This window comes from Argopecten irradians, chromosome 9 (assembly GCF_041381155.1).
Source record: "Argopecten irradians isolate NY chromosome 9, Ai_NY, whole genome shotgun sequence".
In the NCBI taxonomy this organism is placed as follows: domain Eukaryota; kingdom Metazoa; phylum Mollusca; class Bivalvia; order Pectinida; family Pectinidae; genus Argopecten; species Argopecten irradians.
In genome coordinates, this window is record NC_091142.1 from 2271192 (window position 1) to 2295951 (window position 24760).

General features: G+C 38.9%; 2 protein-coding genes across 2 annotated transcripts; one reads left to right on the plus strand and one right to left on the minus strand.

The window, feature by feature from the left end:
• Positions 1 to 828: 828 nt before the first annotated feature.
• On the minus strand, positions 829 to 13549 carry LOC138331079 (zinc finger protein 570-like). Its single transcript, XM_069278534.1, has 2 exons — positions 13447 to 13549; positions 829 to 11140 (listed from the first exon to the last, which is right to left on the minus strand). Exon 2 carries the CDS (start codon positions 11095 to 11097, stop codon positions 8671 to 8673), a length of 2427 nt encoding a protein of 808 aa, XP_069134635.1. The 5' UTR covers positions 11098 to 11140; positions 13447 to 13549; the 3' UTR covers positions 829 to 8670.
• A 4714-nt stretch (positions 13550 to 18263) lies between these two features.
• LOC138331152 (uncharacterized) lies at positions 18264 to 24481 on the plus strand. Its single transcript, XM_069278623.1, has 3 exons — positions 18264 to 18322; positions 18620 to 23431; positions 23521 to 24481. The coding sequence occupies exons 1-3, from the start codon at positions 18264 to 18266 to the stop codon at positions 24479 to 24481; spliced, it is 5832 nt and encodes a 1943-aa protein (XP_069134724.1).
• Positions 24482 to 24760: the final 279 nt, after the last annotated feature.

Sequence of the window (24760 nt, forward strand, 5' to 3'; positions counted from 1 at the left end):
CTATGGTAATCATGTTGGGCCAGGGTAACTCTAGATATTACTCTATGGTAATCACATTGGGCTGGGGTAACTCTAGATATTACTCTATGGTAATCATGTTGGGCCAGGGTAACTCTAGATATTACTCTTTGGTAATCACATTGGGCCGGGGTAACTTTAGATATTACTCTATGGTAATCACATTGGGCTGGGGTAACTCTAGATATTACTCTATGGTAATCATGTTGTGCCAGGGTAACTTTAGATATTACTCTATGGAATCACATTGGGCTGGGTAACTCTAGATATTACTCTATGGTAATCACATTGGGCCGGGTAACTTTAGATATTACTCTATGGTAATCACATTGGGCTGGGGTAACTCTAGATATTACTCTATGGTAATCATGTTGTGCCGGGGTAACTTTAGATATTACTCTATGGTAATCACATTGGGCGGGGTAATTTTAGATATTACTCTATGGTAATCACATTGGGCCGGGGTAACTTTAGATATTACTCTATGGTAATCATGTTGGGCCGGGGTAACTTTAGATATTACTCTATGGTAATCATATTGGGCTGGGGTAACTTTAGATATTACTCTATGGTAATCATGTTGGGCCGGGGTAACTTTAGATATTACTCTGTGGTAATCACATTGGGCCGGGGTAACTTTAGATATTACTCATGGTAATCACATTGGGCCGGGGTAACTTTAGATATTACTCTATGGTAATCACATTGGGCCGGGGTAACTTTAGATATAACTCTATGGTAATCATGTTGTGCCGGGGTAACTTTAGATATTACTCTATGGTAATCACATTGGGCGTTGTGCCGGGGTAACTTTAGATATTACTCTATGGTAATCACATTGGGCGGGGTAACTTTAGATATTACTCTATGGTAATCACATTGGGCTGGGGTAACTCTAGATATTACTCTATGGTAATCATGTTGGGCCAGGGTAACTCTAGATATTACTCTATGGTAATCACATTGGGCCGGGGTAACTTTAGATATTACTCTATGGTAATCACATTGGGCCGGGGTAACTTTAGATATTACTCTATGGTAATCACATTGGGCCGGGGTAACTTTAGATATTACTCTATGGTAATCACATTGGGCCGGGGTAACTTTAGATATTACTCTATGGTAATCACATTGGGCCGGGGTAACTTTAGATATTACTCTATGGTAATCACATTGGGCTGGGGTAACTTTAGATATTACTCTATGGTAATCATGTTGTGCCGGGGTAACTTTAGATATTACTCTATGGTAATCACATTGGGCCGGGGTAACTTTAGATATTACTCTATGGTAATCACATTGGGCCGGGGTAACTTTAGATATTACTCTATGGTAATCATGTTGGGCCGGGGTAACTTTAGATATTAGTGAATCCTTAATCACAAGTCGCCCAACATTAACGGATCAATGTGACTAAAGGTCATGGTCTTTATGTTAAACAAATAGAGACAAATATCAGTAATTTGAGTTGAGTTTTGAAGGTACAAGCATTGCAACATTCACAAGTTCAAAGCAGATAAATTATGTGATTATCAAGTAAAACTGTCACAGCATGGAATGAATCCAAAACATTGTCTAATGGTCTGAAAATAATGGCCAAGTACTAAATGGTTTTATTGTTAAAATATAACCACTTCGTAATATAAAGGTACAGGACAATCACACAAATCAAACAAAATCAATACTAATCTAACAAATGCTTAAAAACCTCCACTATACCACCTTGTATAGGACAGTAACAAATACTTATAGAACTCATGTCTAACATTGGAAGAACAACTACATCACTACCTCGGAAGATGTGATCATTTACAAAGGTTCATTTGATGTAACATTAAAACATATTTTTGTGACATTGCTGGCCTTCAGACCGCGAGTGTTCTGATACAAACACCGAGTTATATCAAAGGAAAATGGCTGCATCCAGACTTATATCAACAAGAGATCCCAGGGGGATCTTGGCGCCCACCAAAAAATGATCTATGTCTGACAATGGAAAGAGGGATCTTTTCCCTGCTTTTCAAACTTTTTCAAACACACTACATATAAAATTTGAGACAGATCGCTATAGTACTTTCTAAGAAATAGTGGTAACAAACTTCAACAATGAAATCTAAGATGGCAGCCGGTTGGCCATCTTGTTTACCGATCAGTCCCGAAAGGCATTATGCATCAGTCCTAAAAGGTTCTATGCACAACTAGGGTACAAGGGGAACCTATGCATGGAATTTGAGAAAGATCACTTCAGTACTTTCTGAGAAATAGCGATAACAAACTTTAACTATCAAAATCCAAGATGCCGTCAGTCGACCATCTTGTTTACCGATCGGTCCCAAAATACAATATGCGCAACTAGGATGACAGGGGAACCTGTATATGAAATTTGAGAAAGATCCCTTCAGGACTTTTTGAGAAATAGCGGTGACAAACTTTAACTATCAAAATCCAAGATGGCCGCCTGTCGGCCATCTTGTTCACTGATCGGTCCCAAAATGCAATATGCACAACTAGGGTCCAAGGGGATCATACATACAAAATTTGAGAAAGATCCCTTCAGTACTTTTTGAGAAATAGTGGTAACAATCTTTAACTGTCAAAATCCAAGATGGCCGCCTGTCGGCCATCTTGTTCATCGATCGGTCCCAAAATGCAATATGCACAACTAGGGTCCTAGGTGAACCTACGTATGAAATTTGAGATAGATCCCTTCAGTACTTCCTGAGAAATAGCGGTAACAAGAATTGTTAACGGACGGAAGGACGGACGGACCACGGACCACGGACCAAAGGCGATTTGAATAAAAAATTACATTTTGATCAAAAAATATTTTAAGAAAACAGGATAGGGCCTATTTCGCTCACACAGCATGTTAAAGCAAACCCAACAATGGTATATACATGTAAAGGTTAAATGGGAACCTCCCTTAAACACAGATATAGAGGAATTCCATCTAATTAAGATCAGATGAAATGATTTTCTATAATTATGCCCTCTAGGGTCCAGACCCTAAGACAAATACAAACCAAATATGAACCAATTAATCCTTTCATTTTTATTTCCCCATTTTGCGTCTTTAGTCCTTTTGATTCCGTTTTCAGTTAAGGATTGTGCAAACTACAAATCAGTTCATTCCTATTACAAAAGAAGAATTTCAAAGAATTTGCAAAACTCCCCCCGATAGATGTTGACGGACAATTGACACAGTGCCATCACATAAGCTCACTGGCCCTTTTGCTTTCCTATGAAGAATTTTGAGTAAAGAATTCCTTGAAGTTAAGAAATATGTTCAGAGAAACTGGACCCAGAGGCAAGCTGTATAGGTGAGCTATAAATTAAACAATAATAACAGTTCTACAACAAAACCCCTACAATTAACTCATTGTTTTGTGTATTATTGGTTACCAAACTAATGTTTTGTTACGTTTTGTACATATAACCTGAAACAAGTGAACTTTTCTGAACTCTTTCCATACTTTGTTTTCTTTCCGGATTCTGTACCAGAAGTAGCAATTAGTCTCGCCCCAGTAAGTTTTTGAGAAAATGGCGGACAAAATGTCCAATTGTTTTGTGCTCATTCATTTAATTTAAAACGTGCTATTTGGTTAGTACAATCACTTAAACTTACTTGGAAATAATCTTATAAATTATTTAAAACCGTAATCAAGATATTGTTTCGATATTGCAATCTGGAGCGAAGGTGCAACAAACGCCATTTTGTTGATGATAATAGCTTTTGTTTGATTTATCTTGTTCCTCTGCCATTAAAACTGAAGAGAGTGGGTAAAATCCTGTCGAATATAATCAACAATGGTACGGAAAGAGTTAAATTCTCAGTGTAGTCCAAAGTTTGTATCATCTTTCCAATTTTCACAAAATTGGATCCGATCCCATCAGCCAACACAAAGGAATGTTGGTCACCATGACGACCTTAATTTATCAGTAAGGTTTCCACCAATAACAAAACAAAATAAAAATTCTAATTTCATCTAAAATACAAATACACTAACAATTTGAGGTTACTAAAAACTAAATCTACTGAGTTATAACATCACATAGTATATAAAAGGGTTTTTCTTTCACATATAATATACAAATCTAACTACATGTACATGTAAACCAGGACTATATATACAAGTATCCTATATACAAATCTTACTACATGTATATCAGGATTTTATATTCCTTACAGTTCAATTTCAAACAAGATAAAAATCTTTTATCTCATATACATGTAATTTTCCTTTAAAAACCAGTTCATTATAACATATATATTGGTATAAAGTTTATAATTACGTATATTGTATATATGGTTTATATGGATCTATACAGTCATGAATAAAACAAGCCATTCTCTCACACTACAGTATTAATATTTGAATGGTCAAAACTACACTTCCTGTACAACCGTGATGTTTGTTAAATTGTCATATTTGTACTCCCACTCAACCCCTATACCACAAACATTCAGAGTGATATCTGGCCCAGACTACACATCAATGTGTATACCACAAACATTCAGAGTTAAATCTGGCCCAGACTACACATCAATGTGTATACCACATCCATTCAGGGTGATATTTGGCCCAGACTACACATCAATGTGTATACCACATCCATTCAGAGTTAAATCTGGCCCAGACTACACATCAATGTGTATACCACATCCATTCAGGGTGATATTTGGCCCAGACTACACATCAATGTGTATACCACAAACATTCAGAGTGATATCTGGCCCAGACTACACATCAATGTGTATACCACAAACATTCAGAGTTAAATCTGGCCCAGACTACACATCAATGTGTATACCACAAACATTCAGGGTGATATCTGGCCCAGACTACACATCAATGTGTATACCACAAACATTCAGAGTTAAATCTGGCCCAGACTACACATCAATGTGTATACCACATCCATTCAGGGTGATATTTGGCCCAGACTACACATCAATGTGTATACCACATCCTTATATCTGGCCCAGACTACACATCAATGTGTATACCACATCCATTCAGAGTGATATCTGGCCCAGACTACACATCAATGTGTATACCACATCCATTCAGAGTTAAATCTGGCCCAGACTACACATCAATGTGTATACCACATCCATTCAGAGTGATATCTGGCCCAGACTACACATCAATGTGTATACCACATCCATTCAGAGTGATATCTGGCCCAGACTACACATCAATGTGTATACCACATCCATTCAGGGTGATATTTGGCCCAGACTACACATCAATGTGTATACCACAAACATTCAGAGTGATATCTGGCCCAGACTACACATCAATGTGTATACCACAAACATTCAGAGTTAAATCTGGCCCAGACTACACATCAATGTGTATACCACATCCATTCAGAGTGATATCTGGCCCAGACTACACATCAATGTGTATACCACATCCATTCAGAGTGATATCTGGCCCAGACTACACATCAATGTGTATACCACATCCATTCAGGGTGATATTTGGCCCAGACTACACATCAATGTGTATACCACATCCATTCAGAGTGATATCTGGCCCAGACTACACATCAATGTGTATACCACATCCATTCAGAGTGATATCTGGCCCAGACTACACATCAATGTGTATACCACATCCATTCAAAGTGATATCTGGCCCAGACTACACATCAATGTGTATACCACATCCATTCAGGGTGATATTTGGCCCAGACTACACATCAATGTGTATACCACATCCTTATATCTGGCCCAGACTACACATCAATGTGTATACCACATCCATTCAGAGTGATATCTGGCCCAGACTACACATCAATGTGTATACCACATCCATTCAGAGTTAAATCTGGCCCAGACTACACATCAATGTGTATACCACAAACATTCAGAGTGATATCTGGCCCAGACTTCACATGAATTGGTAAATTTCTCTTTTTTTATCTCTGATGGCGAGATAAGTGTGCAAATTCTTCATTATATTTCACCTGAGACAATAGTTGCATCTAACTACACTAACCACTATAGATAGAGGTATGGTGTTATTGTGTCATAACTCTACACTACCATCATATATAAGATAAAACATCATTAAAGCATTAAACAAATAATATGATACACATATTACAGTATACAATTGTTTTATACACAAAATCAAAAGGAAAAAATGTACAAATATTGTTTATACACCCACCTGAATTATAACTTGGACCAACTTAAAATGTCTCATTAATGTTATTGCTATATTGTAATCATGACTGCAAAAACAATTCATCTTCTGATCAAGAATTCTTTTCTTTGATGGTTTTGTGAGAAATCTAGTGATAACAGGCCCTTAACCTGCTGAAAAAAACCTGCCTTTTGAATTTTTTTTTGTTTTGTTTTCACAATGAATATTTGGACTTAGGTTATGATCACAACCAGTCCATTTTTCTTTCACGCATTTTATTTTTGTCATAAACAATGAAATTACAATAACTATTGAGGCAGATTTCTGATGTTATTGTTCAACATTAAATTCATTATATCAAATTGCATATTATATTAATAAACATCTGCAAGTTTAAAACCTCATAGAATGACATGTATATTAGAACTTTAAGACTCTTTCATATGTAGATATGAAGAATAGGGATATTCTATCCGAGGGTCACAAAATGTTGTTAAACACGGTTTTCTTCATATCAACGTATGAAAGAGTATTTTTCTCTCATACCTCAACGTTTTATTGCAATTTTACTATTATAACTTTCGACCGCTTTGAAAAAAACAAAAAAAAAACCGACTGCAAGTCCATTCTTCATACATGACAATATGCGTGATATTTTCAAAGCAATTCCCGTTGTTTGTATCTTTTATAGTACCTATATAGGCTACCTTCTGAAAAAAAAAATTGTCAAAATTGCACCGAGAAAATAGTATTTTTGTTGACGCTGTGATGTCACAAGCCTTTATTGCATGGGTAACCATGAAATACAGCTTAAGGCGACAAGAGAAAATACCGTAATGATTCGTTTGACATGCCGTATAAGATGTTAGAGAACAAACAGAGCTATTTGTGACATTAAGTATGAATCTCCATATATTTGTGTTCTATTTTCATTCTCTTACGTCACATTGTCCTGACACAGTACTAGTGGAGGTCTTGTGGTAATATTTCATGACATCTTAACCAATCGGCCACCATGAGAGTGAAAAGTAAGAACCAATCTTTAAATATATAGAGCAATAGAATAATCACATATTCATAATTTACAAGATGAACATCACAGTTAGGTAATGGAAGGAATCAATGGTACACTCAATCATCACCACAGTTATAGTAAACCTGCCAAACATCAAACACCTGCTCATCTGTATGGCCAGTCTAAGCTAAAGTTGATTTGTAAATACAAGAAGTTTTTCATTTCCTGATGCATTATATCGTGCATGACGGCAATATGTTATAATTATTGTAAAGTAAAATATAAACAAGTCATCAGAAGCGTCGCTCGCTAAATGACAGCTGACCCACTAGGGTATCAGACTCTACGCAAGCAAGTCCCTGTCTAGAAATATGAAATGCTTAAAACAATGTTTGATTCCAAGTAAAGCCAAATATCTAAGATTCAGATCCAAATATTTGACATTGTTCTCTGTCTGTGGTCAGGGAATCGAGCTGAATTTAAAATAAAAATAACTCCACTTTTTAGAACTGAACAGTTCCATAATGGTATCTAAAAAATCAAACCACTAAAAAGCTTATAATTAAGAGCAAACAAATTAGTGATTTTGTCATGCTAAAATTTAAACGGAGATCCAATGACCTTGACCTCTGATTTATGGTCAAGGAGTCATTGCTTAATCTAGTAACAAGCCATCGCTTAATTTCGTAATGTCAAGTCATTGCTTAATTTTGTGACAAATGTTTCATAATGTAATAAGATATATTGTAATGATCATCACAAATGTAACACTGAACTTAAGACCTTGACCTCTTTCAGTAAATTCCTTCAATTTCATTATGTGGAGCCCTAACGAGAAAATAAGACATAATACATATAGTATCTTAAATGAGTGCTTACCGGGTATTTGAGAATTAATGAAACAAGTCTGAAAAGTTTTTATTTTTGTGGGACTTGGAGAGCAAAATTTTTAAACTTTGTGACAAGTTTCATAAAATCTCATATGAAATGAGCACAAATTTAAGATACTTTTTATCACATAACCACAAAAACCTACATTTTAAAGAATTTCAATGGCAAAATATGCTGCAGAAAATCAGAAATCTAGCGGAAGCAGCCATCTTGTCCTGCCATCCTGACGTCACAATGAATTTCCAGCCAATGAAAATCACTCCATGTCATATTACAAAGTGACATATGCAAAACTATTACACGGACAAAATCACTGGATATCTAGCAGATGATGTGACAAGATGAAATTAGCAAATACATCTGTGCTAATGCCTGTAGTTTGTAGTTTATCACCCTTGATCCATGTTTTATACATAACAGATCTGTATAAATGTATATTCTATCTCTTAAAAGCTATAATGATCAGCTAAAACAGTATATAACCACTAATTATATACTGATATTATAGTACAAATGAGGTTTTCATCAGGTTCAATGTAACAAAAGTGTGGACAGTAGACTTTTGTTGAGGTATTAGAGCTGGTACTATCACTGTGGAGTGTCAGTCTTATCTCTATAATCAGTCATAGACTCTTCCTCATCACTTTCACTTTCTCCTTCTGATTCCCCATCGATATCCTGTGTGGTGTCACCAGATTTATTTTCAGTCACCATATACATTTCTTCTTCATCACGTTCTTCCTCTTCAATCTCCCCCTCCTCCTCTTCGAGTTCTTGCTCCTCTTCCATTTCCTTTTCAGTTTGTATTTCATCTTCCACCTCTGTCACATCTTCTACTACATCTTCAGCTTCTTCATTCTCAGCTTCCTGTTTGATGCGCAGCCTTTCAGCCTTGGCCGCGGCCCTAGCAGCAGCTGCCGCCGCCTTGGCAGCAGCCTTTGCCTCCCTCTTCTCCAGTCTTATTCTTGCCTTCTCCTCTTTTAGTCTGGCTTTAGCCTCCTTAGCCTTAGTTGCAGCAACTGCACTAGCATCTGCATCCTCCTTGGACCTGGCCTCTCTCTCAGCTGCCAACTTCGCCTGTTTTATGTGTACCCGCTTGTGGTGGACACCAAGGTTACCCTTCTGTCTGAAGGTCTTGCCACATATCTCACACTTATAAGGTTTTTCCCCAGTGTGAAGTCTGCGATGTCGCTGCACACTTTGTGCCAATGTGAAGGTCTTGTTGCAGATTTCACACTTGTAGGACCTCTCCTGGGTGTGTGTCTTGCTGTGTCGGTAAAGATTGGCTCCATCGGCAAACCCTTTGCCACAGGTAGTGCAAATGTACGGTTTCTCCCCAGTATGGATCCTACGGTGGGTTTGCAAGTTGTAAAGTAAATTAAAGCTCTTTCCACAGGTCTCACACTTATACGGTTTCTCTCCAGTGTGAGTCCTGCGGTGGCGCTGCATGTCCCCAGTCTGGTTGAATCCTTTACCACAGATATCACACTTGTACCCATACTCGCCTGTGTGGGTGCGTAGATGGGTCAACAGTGTATACGGCATGTTGAAGCCTTTCTTACACACAATACAATTATATGGTTTTTCTCCGGTGTGTGTCATCATATGCCGCTGTAACTTGTTCATGTCCTTAGATCGTTTCCCACACACACCACAGGTGTTTGGTTTCTCCCCAGTATGAGTGAGAAAATGAATCTGCAGGTTCGTAATTTCATTTTTGAAATCCTGTCCACAGACATAACACTTCAGAGGTTTCTTTTCCTCACCTTCATGGGTTTTCAGATGCTTGTGCAGTTGGTTACGGTTGATGAATCCATCTCCACAGATATCGCACTCATACGGCTTTTCTCCAGTATGGATTCTGAGATGGCGTTTTAGGATAGACGCTTGTTTGAATCCCTTACAGCAGACATTACATTTATATGGCTTTTCTCCTGTATGTGACTTGAGATGTATGGGCAGATCATGGGGCTGTCCGAAGCCCTTCCCACAAATCTCACACTTATAGGGCTTGCCATCATCCTCTTTGGACAGTTTGGGTTTCTTTGGTGTCTTCTTTTTCCCCATTCCCTGTATCATACCATACTGATGGTCACCGTGGGCATATACATCCTTATCGGACTTCTCTGACTCAGATCCCTGGGGTGGTCCAGATCCTCCCGGAAACACAGCCATTCCACATACATCTGTCAGATTCTGGAACTCTGGCGGCTTCTCCACAGAGCGCATACCAAAGTTTGCTAGTTGTGCAGCTGCCTGGAAGAATTCCTGACCGTATGTATTGTGTCTGTTAGGATCCTTCTCCATTTCCTTTTCAGCTTGTTTTTCTGCTACAGTTGTTGTATGCTGCATTCCAAAGTTAGTAGGTATGAAGCTTGTCTGAATGGTCCCTCCCATGTTACAGACTTCAGTCTCTGGTGCTGGTCTTTCTGTAGAATGCATTCCAAAGTTGGCAAGCTGGGTGGCTGCTTGGAAGAACTCTGGACCATATGAAGTGTTTCTCTGATAAGGGTCCATGGCATCATTTGACTTCTGAGAATGTGAATCAGGCTGTTTCTCCGCCTGATTGTGCATTCCAAAGTTTGCCAGTTGTGTGGCAGCCTGGAAGAATTCTGGCCCGTACATACTTCTCTTGTACCTGTCCTTATATTCATATGGCTTTCTGGTGTCTGGCATCCCTGCCGGTATATAGGGGTTTTGGATCTGTCCACGATTATGACCAGATTTATCCGAACTGTTAGAGTCCATGTCTTTTTCCATTCCAGGAACTGAGTACTGAGATCCTGGCCTATTTCCATTTTTGTTCATGGCATTTGAATCTTGACGAAGACGGTCATCGGTCATGTTGGGAACAAATGGGTAGCTGCCAAGATCAGACATTCTCGGAGCAGAGTACTGTGGTGTCACACGAGCATTCAACTCGTTACTAGTGAACCTACCCTCGGTCATGTTAACGACAGAATGTGGGTCTGCCATTCGCCTGTCAGGCTGCAGGTGCAGTGGTGGAATATCCATGATCCCACTCAGTCGACTGCTGTCAGAGGCTTCACAGAATCACCTGGAACAATAGAAATTACAAACTAATTAATAAGAAAAGGATCCCTACAGTGGATTACAGGGGTCGACATTAAGGCTTGTCCGCTTGTCCGGTACCAGACCAAAATGCTGTCGGACAAGTTCAAATGCTGAAGTACTTGTCCGACTGGACAAGTGGGTTGCTCAGTCATGAAATCAAATTTTCTTTATTGACAATTTATCTCACAAAAAATATATATATTTCAACAAAATTTCAAGAATTTCTATCAAATTCCTGATAATGTCACTTACTTTTTCATATTTCACATCACAGGTTTTTGGGTATTCATCAGATTTTTAGAGGCATTAAAAAAACATAAAATCTGCAATTCTATCAATGTGTTGGACCAAAAATTGCAAGATCAAAAGGTTGAAATTATAATCGGACAAGTGAATTTTCGACGAACTTGTCCGAAAGGGCAAGTGTTGAAAAAAGTTAATGTAGACCCCTGGATTACCAACTCATGTGGAACAACCACTGCTTTACTCATGTGGAACAACCACTGCTTTACTCATGTGAAACAACCACTGCTTTAAGACTGTAGGTTGAATGTTTTATCTAAACATTTCGTTGTGTCAGGTTTAATTTATTTTAAAATATTGCAGAACCAATTCTGTAATTTTTGTGTTGATAATTACATCATTGTTCTGCCAGACAGAAGTGGTGTTTGAAAGCGGCGAGATGACTACTTCCAGGCATGTTTGACTGCAGAACTCTGGGAAGAGTTACCTTCCTGAGCATTTGTGAGCAAGCTTTAAGGGGCTTAATATTACCCACTGCCATAATTAAGGGGTTTATACACCGACCAACACAATTGCTGTGGTTTATTCAATTTGTTACAATACTTATTCCTCACGATTTGATATCTATCGTTATACTCATGTCTGTCTTGTGTATATTGAGGTTAACCTGAGTTCAGTAAATGGGGTCCCTTTGTAAAATTGGAATGGAAAATATTAAATTTGGTATCATTTATAAAGAAAACAATCTTAATTATTTTCAAAAACAATAAATACTGGTAATGCAAAAATTATCACGCAAAAGGAAGAAAATATGTTTTGTTTATGGCCACTCATTGTTAGATTATGGCTACAGGGGAAATGAAGAGGCTACCATTTACTGATCTATTTGTGTCAAAATGACGAATACTTTTCACCTGTTTGTATAAATTATTAGTATTTTGAACAAATGTTTAAGATATTTGAAATATTTCAAGAAGTGATTAATTCTGTAAACAATAAAATAACACTCAGTTCAATCAACATCAATCATTTCTAAGATTGAATTATATATATAATTACCTTGAATTGATACCAAATTTAATTTATTCCATAACACATTACTATAACTTTGTTCAGTAACATGGCTGTACATGCATGTAAGAAATGTAAAATATTTCATTAATTGTGGCCTATTATTTACAAATTTAAAAATCTAAATTTGAATACGATTAGAAGAAAATCTAGAAAAATCACGATTTTAATTATAATATGTCGCCGGCCAGTAGGGATCACAATACAGCTGTAATATTCTGGATATATACATATATGTAGCCATTGACAATATAAAAATAATATATAAATCAATGTATAATTAATTAAATTAACATTTTTAATACAAGTGAATGATAAAAAAAGCCAATTTTTTCCAATATATTATATATTATACTGATGGAAGCAGTCTGTAGCACTGTCTACTTTACAAAAGAAATTAGGATAAATAATAGCATGTCCGGTCTTAAATTCAAAAGGATGGTCTTTCTAATTTATAAGAAAAAATCAATTTCAACTTGACTTTCCAGTTTCCACGAATTAAATAATCAAAATCTGATAAACTTCTAGCTGTACAATCACGTGTAAAACGACAAATCTGAAAGCATGCGAGATCTAGGAGTACTTCTCGGGGGAAATAAAATGCGGATTTGGACGAAATATTCTATAATGGATGACCAACGAGTCCACAATGTATCGGTTCACCTTTCACAAACTTCCTAAATATTACTACATTTAGCCATGTTTCACAACAAAGATATGCCATTAATAATGATAAATCAAAAACACATACTAAAAGCGACAAGCTTGCAATGTAAGAAGCGAAAAATTGTGTTTCAAAAGTCTAAGTTGGCCTTGTTAGCTTAAGTCATGGGGGTGGCCATTTGTTGGAATGCCCTACAAAACGGACCATATGCTTTCGAGCCAAATTCACGTGGTTTTCCAATTTAGAAGAGCTGCTGAACTTTTTGTAATTTTATGCATTTTAAATTGACTTATTACCGATAAAATACTCACCATTTGGGAATAAAAACAGCTTCTTAACTCTATATTGAATATGCCCTAGTTCTTCGGACTAACAATGCACCTCTAATCGATCAACATCCGGCCTGACGAAACGGTGCTCCTAAAACATGTCTGGGCAGTGCGCGGACGGCCCACCGACAACAAGACTAAGATGATATAGCCCCTTGGCCAGTGTATGTAATCATAATGTTATTCAGATATTATCTAGGGATGATTTTATACTAGTGTGACATAGTAATTTTGTAAGCCTGATTTTGCATTTTTGTAGAATTTAGGCGTTACAAAACTCGAGAATGGAGTTACTTCCCTTCGTTTGACTACTGAGGGCAGAGTTTTGTGAATTGATCTCGGTTGATCTGGGCTGTGACGTTTGTTATCTAATTTAATTGTGTGGAAAATTGCTTGTTTTCAAGTACAAACATTTTCTACAATTACAATAAAATAACACTGTTTTAACACTATTTTATAATTAAAGGCCCACCACCTTTCCGAAACGGCTTTTAATTTTTAAAATAGAAATGTAAAACGAGATTGATAAATTTATAAAGTCGCAAAAGTTATCAACTTATCGGTAATGCTACACTTATCATCACCTTCTGAACAATTTAATTTAAATAAATAAAATGTTAATTTTCATAACGCGGGTCGTTTTATGTTTCCCGCCGTCGTCCTAAATGCCGTGCGGTAGTTGAATATCACTGCCCCAGAAGGCAAAACAGTGAAATGAAACCCAACTGTTATCATATATTACGCAGGAAAACTTGCATAAGCTTCATGTTATAACCTCATCTTAGGCCATCGATATATATTTTCTTATGTTATCTATGATTTTTAGAAACCTTTAAATTTTGCTCCGGAAAGGTAGTGGGCCTTTAAAGGCCCACCACCTTTCCGAAACGGCTTTTAATTTTTAAAATAGAAATGTAAAACGAGATTGATAAATTTATAAAGTCGCAAAAGTTATCAACTTATCGGTAATGCTACACTTATCATCACCTTCTGAACAATTTAATTTAAATAAATAAAATGTTAATTTTCATAACGCGGGTCGTTTTATGTTTCCCGCCGTCGTCCTAAATGCCGTGCGGTAGTTGAATATCACTGCCCCAGAAGGCAAAACAGTGAAATGAAACCCAACTGTTATCATATATTACGCAGGAAAACTTGCATAAGCTTCATGTTATAACCTCATCTTAGGCCATCGATATATATTTTCTTATGTTATCTATGATTTTTAGAAACCTTTAAATTTTGCTCCGGAAAGGTAGTGGGCCTTTAAATTAACATTATTCTATAATTACAATAACACTATTTTACAATTACGATTGCACTATTTAAACACTATTTTAACACTATTACATAATAACAATAACACCACAGCATCATTTTACAATTACACTATTTTAGCACTATTTCATAATTACAATAACACTATTTTACAATTACGATTACACTATTCTAACACTATTTTATTACTGTTTCATAATTACAATAACACTATTTTACAATTACGATTACACTATTCTAACACTATTTTATTACTGTTTCATAATTACAATAACACTATTTTACAATTACGATTACACTATTCTAACGCTATTTTATTACTGTTTCACAATTATAATAACACTATTTTCCTCAACAGATAGGCCATTTTTTCGCTCGCGTAATTACATAAGCCATTAATTAATTATTACCGGCGGTCCTTGAACTTTAATTTTGGTGTTTACAAGATTTTGTTTTATGAAGCATCCTAAATTTCTTTAGATATATATATATAGATAGATAAGCTAATTACACAAGAATTACGAAGAAAACACTTTGTATGGTTAATTGGGTCAATTTTGGGTTTTTTTTGAGATGACGTGACCTGACATGCAATCCCATTATTTAACTTTATTTTAACGCAGTCGGATGCATAACTTCATTATCTTTGTTGACTAAATTGTGACGTCACAGTGATATGACGTTATGCATCCGACTGCGTTTAGTGAAATTATAAATCAATGCCACATCATGTAACTGTAGAGACTGTTTGTGAGTAACTGTCGCTTCTTGTCCTTTTCTCACTCCACTTGCGTCATTTAGTACAGCGTATCTCTATGCTCTGGAACCTGCATATATTGTCATCTGGAATCTGGGCTTGATGGCACTCCTGATGTAGGCATATATCTGGTTAGACAGTTAGGCTTCAACATAACGTTAAATCCAATAAAAAAAACGTGAATAAAATATTTTTTGTTGAGATTTTACATCGATTTCATACACGATTAGGCCTATATATATCTAAACGATTAAATATGAACAAAGGGACGCAACTCGTATATTCTACATCTTTAAATTATTTCCCGTCCGTAAACAAGAGTACAAGAAGAAGACTACAGGGAAATTCAGCAACCAAATACAATTCTCTCGATAGAAAGACTTTGGCCAAAAAGAAAAGAAAGGCCAGATATCTGTCCACACGGTAACAAAAAGTCTAGGCCTACATAGAATAAATCATGAAAGAGCGGCTACACTTACATGTACAAGTGTAATAACATGAGATCCCAGAGGGATCTTGGCGCCCACCAAAGAATGATCTACGTCTGACAATGGAAAGAGGATATTTTCTCTGCTTTTCAAACTTTTACTACCGGGTACATATTACCACATATGAAATTTGAGAAAGATCCTTTCAGTAATATTTCTGAGATATACAAGAGGCCCAGAGGGCCGCCGCGGCTGTATCGCTCACCTGGTTTGTAATGCTAAGTCTTATTCTGAATAAAGTTTCTTTTTTTTTTCTTTCCCCAAGGAATTTTACCTCTAATATCCCTAATATCCCTATTGGGCTCCACTCTTTCTGCTCCATGGGGTCAAAGCCAAAATGCCCTGCCCCTCCTGCCCCCGGGGGTCAGCGCCAAAATTTATACAAACTCTGTTCCCCTTCACCCAAGGATGTTTCTGAGTAAATTTGGTTACAATCCGTGCAGAACTCTATGACAAGTAGCGATTTAAAAAATTTACCCCTATTTCCTCTATTGAACCCCACCCCTCCTGCCCCTGTGGGGTCAGAGTCAAAATTTATACAAACTCTGTTCCCCTTCCACCAAGGTTTCTGACCAAATTTGGTTACAATCAATGCAGAACTCTATGGCTAGTGAGAAATAGCGATAACAAACTTTAACTATCAAAATGCAAGACGGCTGCCTGGCGACTATCTTGTTGACCGATTAGTCCCAAAATGCAATATGCACAACTAGGGCCCTAGGGGAACCTACATATGAAATTGAGAATGACCACTTCAGTACTTTACTCAAAGTTCTGGAGATACGCAAAATCTAAAGCAACAACTAAATCAAATAATAATGGGGAAACCTACGTCACCTGAAGTTATATCGAGCACACAGAAACAATGAGAAAAAAGTCCACTTCAAGATGAAAATCTGCTGAAATTACGACAAAAGTACAATCTTGTAAACCTATCGTGCGTCAAGACTCTATCGGTCACATTTTGTTATAAATTGTAAATACATTGATTTTACTGTCACAAAGCTGTCCCGTCTACAAATACAGTTGAGTGTAAGCTAACCTTTACATCTAGTGCGTTTAAACCAATGGAATTAATTAAAGGACGTATACATGGTGGGGGATGTTTTCTGTATCACTTTCTAAGTTTTACACTAGGAGTGAATACAGAAAACATTGGGGCGGGTTTGACCCCATGATCTAAGACTTTTTAGGTAAAAATATAACAAATATTATATTTTGTTACAACCCTCGTTTAATATAATAAACGGTCATTATCAACTCAAATGGAATGTCTTTGTTGTTACTTTGCCATGGTTGTTTGCCCTGTATAAAAATCCTTGGTTTAAACACAACCTCGATACTCCAGGGATTCCGATCACGGCCATATAATATAGGGTTGGCAACTCGGCCACGTGTCCTACGGCACCCCACTTCACTTTAAGCGATTAAAAGCACACCTGGATAAATTCGAGAACACATCATCAAATTCTGACGATTTCCCAAACTACTAGCTATACCCTGGTCCAAAATCTCATTATCACACGGAGTTTAAAGGTCATATGGTTACGCGACGGAATCTGTTTGAAATCGACAACAGAGAAATGGATCCCGATTTAAAACTACGTTACATGTAGATGATTTTGATGTGTTGTTTTTTTAAGATATACACATGAAGTTCCAAATTTCATAGGCCGGGATCTAGGGGGGGGGGGGGGGGGGTCCCCCCCCCCCCCCCCCCCCCCCCCCACAACTTAACGAACCAATGTTTTTCTGAAGCCTTATGACCCACTGATAACGAAATCGAGAGGTAACATTGTATAAACTGGGATGAACTTCCGGTTATGACGTCATCAAGATGGCCGCCATCTCGAATTTCACTAAAAATTGAAAAATAGTCATAATGTAAATGCCGATTTTGGGTGAATAATATTTTTTCCGGATATATTGTCCGGCAGACGTCTCCTATTTTTTACACGCCTTTAGAGTTGCGCCCCTTGGGTTGTCTGCACCGGAAATGGAAAATCTGTCGGTATTATTTTGGATATCAGCAAACACATTTTGGTTAATCTATCACCACTACTGTTAGCAACTACTGTGTAACTCAGCAAATCAAGATAGGAGACATTGGTATTCGGTAAGAAATGCATATTTTTGATGATACTGATGAATAAACGTGAATTTGAACTGTTTACAAAGTGTTGGGTGGTCGAATTGACTGATTTGAATTAACGCTGATAAAACGGATCCGACAACATTAACCAAAATTGTGAGTCAACATTACCCAAATGAACAATATGAGTCAAAATGTAGACGGTAATGTTGAAGACCTCTCCAAGGTCGATGCAGACAAAAGGCAAACCGACGGTCAAGAACAAAAAAATATGATGGCCGAAACGTCCGATGCCCAAATAAATGATGAACGTTCGTCTCTCGAACGTCATGATCAACGTGTCAGAACTTTTACACAAACCGGAAGAGACTATAGTCTTGATCAATTAAACAACCATTATCAAGTTTTAAAGAGACTTTCTGATTATATTAGTGAAATGGTCTCGGACAATGTTTCAGTAAAAGTAATAAGCAAAAAGTACACGTCGTGGATGCAAAACTATGAACTCTTTCTCCAAATACATGAACATTATTTACAAAGAGAGACAGATAATGATCAAAGGGACCTCTATACCGGATCGTTTATTGCCCGCGATGAGTTTCTCCGAGACTTCAAAGCTAAGATAGAGGAGTATTTCGTTAAAGTATCTGTCAGCAAAAGTCAGCATGAACAAGATGATGAAGATGATGAAGGTTCTCGTACTGGTAGTAGCAGGTCAACATCATCGAGCAAAATATCAGCAAAAAGACTGAAAGAAGAGCAATTAAAAATTGAATTATCAGCCAGAAAGCTGGCACTGCAGAAAAAGCGTGAGATTGAAATAGCCAAGGTGTCCTTAAAACTTCAGGAGGAAGAACTTCAATTAAACACAGATTTAGCTGTAGCCAATGCAAAGAGTAAAATGCTCAGTGACTTAGAACAAACTGACGCTAGTGAATGTAGGACACAGGCATTTGTTCCCCAAACTTACTACGCCAAACCCAGCATTCCTACCCCCGAACGTTATGTCGCGAGTGATAATAGCCCATTATTGTTGAACTCTATAATAACCAGTGCGCCTTTGCTCGGACAGAACACGACAAATCCTAGCGTACCATTCTTGTCGAGCCCTATTAGAACCAGTGCGTCTTCGTTCGGGCAGAAGACAACAAATCCTGACGTACCGTTCTTGTCAAGCTCAATTAGAACCAGTGCGCCTTCGTTCGGACAAAACACAACAAATCCAAACCGCGCTCTCTTTTCGAACTCTGTCGGACCAGTCGCGCCTACTACCGAACAGAATGATGCTATTCACAACGAAACGCCTATTACAGACAACGCAACGCTTGTTAATTCAACAAAAGATGCTATAAACTCTGTTGTTCAACATCTGAGGAAACCGATGCCAGAAATTAAAAAGTTCACCGGTGATCCGCTAGAATATAGGAGGTTCCTTCGACAGTTTCAGGCAAAGATTGTCGCGAACACTGATAATGATGACGAGCGGATGAATTATTTAGAACAATTAACTTCTGGGGAAGCATACAAAGTGGTTTCAGGATTCGGACATCTGAGTGGAGATCGCGCTTATAATGCAGCTATGAGACAGTTAGAGGAGAGATATGGCGACAATGAGGTCACAGCGACTGCGTTCATTAAACGAGCTCTAGATTGGCCTACAATACGTGCTGGTGACTCCAAATCGCTGGACGAGTTCGCATTATTTCTTGTTGAATGCGACAACGCGGCGGAAAGCATGAATTCTGGGAATGTTCTGGAATACGCCGAGAACATTAAGCGACTTATGTGTAAATTACCTTTCCACATGCATGATAAGTGGCGCAATATTGTTTTCCGTACCAAAGAGATGAAAGGTCGTGTGAGATTTAAAGACTTTGTTACATTCGTAAAAACAGAAGCAAAGAAGGCGAACGATCCCACGTACGGAACCGCAGCTGTTAACGGCTCACAAAGTAGCAAAGTTCAAGCGAAACGCACTTCTAATTCCCAACCATCGAGAAGTACAGCAGTCTCTAACGCAGCTAACGTTGAAGCAACTCCCAAATCTACTGGACCTAGTCAAGAACTCAAGTGCACGTACTGTGATTCTAGCTCACATTCAGTCGGTGACTGTTCTGGTATCAAGGCACTTGGCCTTGAAGACAAATATAAACACTTACGTGAGAAAGGCCTATGTTTTGGATGTTTGAAGAAAGGACACTTATCGCGAACATGTAGAAATCGACTTAAGTGCGCGACATGCAACAGACAACATCCTACGATTTTGCATGACAAATCGAAAGTGAACTTAAAACAGAAATCTCAAAGCGACGAAACTAATGTGAAAGGCGTCGTAAATATGAATTATTCTGCCGAAGAAGGTCGAGTAGGGGCCGGAGACGTTTCATGTGCTATGGCGATCATCCCCGTTAAAGTTAAACTTAAGAATCGACCTCATACTGTAGAAACCTACGCGTTCTTTGACTCCGGAAGCAGCGTATCGTTCTGTACGGAGCACGTAATGAAACAACTGGGTGGAAGTGGTAAAAAAACTCAGGTTACTCTGAACACTATGGGTAATCCCTACAAAATGAACACTTACGCCTTGAATGGACTTCAAGTTTGTGACTTAGACATGGAAAACGTAGTCAGTCTGCCAAAGGTGTACACTAAAGAGGAGATGCCAGTCTCGCGGCACCATATACCGAAACATGAAGAAATATCGAAGTGGTCTCATCTGTCTGACATATCGATACCGAACATTGATGCGAACATTGGAATCATGTTGGGAAATAACGTCCCAGACGCTTACACCCCATTTGAGGTTCTTATTGGTCCGAGTGGCTCGCCTCACGCCACAAGAACGCGCTTGGGTTGGATCGTGTGGAATATCATACGAGATGATGCATCACAACTGGATGTGAATCGGGCAGAAGTAGAAAGCGATATCACGTTAAATGAACTTGTTAGAAAATCATTCAACCATGATTTCCCGGAGCGTGTTATCGACGACAAACGTGAAAACTCAGTAGAAGATGAAGATTTCCTCAGACAGGTAGAGGAATCTGTACATTTTGAGAACGGTCACTACTGTATAGCTCTTCCGTTTCGTGATCGCAACGTCAAACTTCCAAACAACAATGTGCAAGGCACGCAGAGACTCAAAGGCCTGAAAAATAAGTTGGTCAAAAACCATAAATTCAGATCGGACTACGTGAATTTTATGGACAATCTTTTGAGCAAAGGTTACGCAGAGCCAGTTCCTGATGATCAGCTTGAGAGAAACGACGGTCGCGTTTGGTATTTGCCTCATCACGGTGTATACCACCCCAAAAAGCCTGATAAAATCCGTGTCGTATTTGACTGCTCTGCATCGTACATAGGCGTATCTCTGAACAGTCAGCTCCTCCAAGGTCCGGATCTCGCGAATAAACTGCTTGGTGTTCTAATCCGGTTTCGCGAAGAAAAGGTGGCCGTCGTAGGCGACGTGGAGGCTATGTTTCATCAGGTGATCGTTCCACCAAGTGATAGAGACTGTTTGAGGTTCTTCTGGTGGCCTGATGGAAATCTCGACAAAGAACCCAAAATGTACAGAATGGTTAGTCATCTCTTTGGAGCAACCTCGTCTCCGAGCTGTTGTAACTTCGCGCTAAAATGTACAGCAGAAGAAAAAGGTCATCAGTTTGAACCGATTATCACGGAAACCATCAAGCGTAACATGTATGTCGATGACTGCTTGACTTCGACCGTATCCGACGAAAAGGCAAAGGCTTTGATCAACGATCTATCGGCTCTGTGTCAGGAAGGCGGCTTCCGTCTCACAAAATGGACAAGTAATAGTGCGGCTGTGCTAGAGGCAATCCCAGAGGAAAACCGCGCGACATCAAAACAGCGAAACCTTGAATCTGATTCACCAGTCGAACGTGCTTTGGGTGTACATTGGTTCACAGAAAAAGATACGCTGGGGTTTCAGATAAACGTGAAAGACCAACCCCCTACACGACGAGGAATCCTTTCGATGGTCAGCTCGGTCTATGACCCTCTTGGTATCGCGTCGCCATTCATCTTGACCGCCAAGTCGATCCTACAGAATTTGTGTAAACAAGGAATACGTTGGGATGACGACATTACTGACGCCGATCTTCGCAAGTGGAACACATGGATCTCGCAACTACACGAACTAGAAAACGTTGAAGTTGAGAGGTGTTACAAACCCAGTGACTTCGGAAATGTGACGTCAGTTCAGCTTCATAGCTTCTCGGACGCGAGTGATACAGGCCTAGGAATGGTGTTTTACCTTCGGTTTATCGACGAAACTGGTCGCATTCATTGTTCTTTCCTACTAGGGAAATCACGAGTTGCGCCATTGAAAACTGTAACGGTACCAAGAATGGAGCTTACAGCGGCTTCATCGGCCGTCAAGCTGTGTAAAATGATAAAGGAAGAACTCGGATTCCCAATCAATGAAACGTTCTACTGGACAGACAGTACATCAGTGTTGCGATACATAGCCAACAAGAATGCGCGTTTCCACACTTTCGTTGCCAATCGTGTATCGGTCATTCGCGAAGCTACAGAGGAAAATCAGTGGAGGTACGTCAATACGAAAGAGAACCCTGCTGATTGTGCTTCTCGTGGTCTGAGTATCGGCAAGTTTCGGCATAATCCGCAATGGATCAACGGACCAGACTTCCTGTGGAAATCGGAATCGGAATGGCCAGAGTACCAAGTGAACAAAACAATTGAAAACGATGACGCGGAAGTGAAACGTGTGGTGAACACCGCATCCTTGGACAAGACCAATTCATGTGAGGGAATGGACAGACTGTTAACGCGATTCTCGGATTACACGAAATTGAAAAGAATCACCGCATGGATGTTAACGGCAATCGGAAATCTGAAAGCAGCTGTGCAACGGACAAAAGACATAACTGACCGTATAAAGTCATCTGAATCCAACACGCAGAACCGTGAAAAAATGATGGAAGCAGCGATACTTGCCGATAGACAAAGTAGGTTGGCAGAAGCGCCAAAACGAGTGAAATCTTTGTTTCTGACGAGTGATGCTTTGAACCGATCTGAGATGGCACTCGCGCGGTATGTACAGCGAACAGACTTTCAAGAGGAATTTGAATCACTTCAACGTTGTGGTAAAGTAAATAAGTCATCGAAGCTTCGCGATCTGGACCCTTACATAGACAACGGCCTTTTGCGTGTAGGAGGAAGACTTGAACGCGCAGATATGTCGTTTGACGCGAAACACCCCATAATTCTACCCAAGGAATCGAGAATGTCTCAACTTCTAATCGAAGACGTACATCGGTCTGTTGGACATCTCGGGAAAAACTCAATCTTGACTGTACTTCGTCAAAGGTATTGGATTATCAGAGCAAACGCGTCAATAAAGCGAGTGGTGTCGCGATGCGTTATATATGCCGAAATTATCAGGCTCCGTGTTCTAGGCAAAAGATGGCCAATCTACCCCGCGAACGTCTGGTTCCCGACGAACCACCCTTTACAAAAGTCGGAATGGACTTTTTCGGACCACTTGAGACTAAGCGTGGTCGTAGCTGCGTGAAGAGATATGGAGTGATCTTTACCTGTTTAAGTACGCGAGCAGTTCATCTTGAGTTAGCGTTTTCTCTTGACACAGACTCGTGCATTGATGCGATTCGAAGATTCATCGCACGTCGAGGGAGACCGGAGTTCATCAGATCTGATAACGGAACTAACTTAGTTGGTGCAGAAAGAGAAATGCGAGAAGAGGTTCAGAGGCTTAATAGTGACAAGATTCGCGACAGCATGGCTGCAAAAGGAATTCATTGGGAATTCAATCCTCCCTCGGCTTCACACTTCGGTGGTGTGTGGGAAAGGCTAATCAGATCTGTTCGAAAGGTGTTACATTCAGTCATGCGCGAGCAACCCGTCCGGCTAGACGATGAAAATCTCCAGACTCTGTTTTGTGAGGTCGAGTCCATCCTCAATGGTCGACCAATTTCCGAGTTATCGAACGACGCGAATGACGTGCGCGCACTCACACCGAATCACCTCCTTCTACTTCGACCAGGTGAATGGTTCCCTCCTGGAACTTTCAAGAAAACGGACAATTACGTTAAGAGGAGATGGCGCCAAGTTCAGTATCTGGCTGACATATTCTGGACCAGATGGATCAAGGAGTATCTGCCCTTGCTTCAGAGCAGACAAAAATGGACTAAAACTGAGAAAAACTTGAAAGTCGGTGATCTTGTGCTAGTGATGGACAGTTCTCCTAGAAACGCTTGGAACATGGGACGAGTGCTCGAGGTTATCATGGACAACAAAGACACTGTAAGAATCGTAAAGGTTAAGACCGCCTCTTCGGTTCTGACGCGACCAATTCAGAAACTGTGCCTCGTTCTGGAATCTGATGTTTGTGACATGTGAGCACTCATGGTTTAATGTGTAATATGTGAACTTTGAAGAAAAAATGACTCGTATAATTGAGAATAAAACTACTAATATGTGTAGGACATTGGAAAAGAGACTCCGAAAATTAAGATTCGAAGTCATACAGTTTTATGTGTTTTCGAAACATTTTATTTGCCACAATAAGTTGAATTTCAGTTAATTATCATATCTAGATACAAAATTGGTGCATTTACTTAGAATCTAGATAATTGTGTTCCTATGTAGAACAGCAATTAAGGGGCCGGTATGTAAATG

Bases quoted from the DNA above. Each gene is read 5' to 3' on its own strand.
- LOC138331079 (XM_069278534.1), bottom strand. From the start codon at position 11,097: ATGGATATTCCACCACTGCACCTGCAGCCTGACAGGCGAATGGCAGAC.
- LOC138331152 (XM_069278623.1), top strand. From the start codon at position 18,264: ATGAGTCAAAATGTAGACGGTAATGTTGAAGACCTCTCCAAGGTCGAT. The intron at 18,323-18,619 runs GCAAACCGACGG...TTATTTACAAAG, and splicing joins AAGGTCGATGCAGACAAAAG to AGAGACAGATAATGATCAAA. The intron at 23,432-23,520 runs GTATTGGATTAT...TCCGTGTTCTAG, and splicing joins TTGACTGTACTTCGTCAAAG to GCAAAAGATGGCCAATCTAC.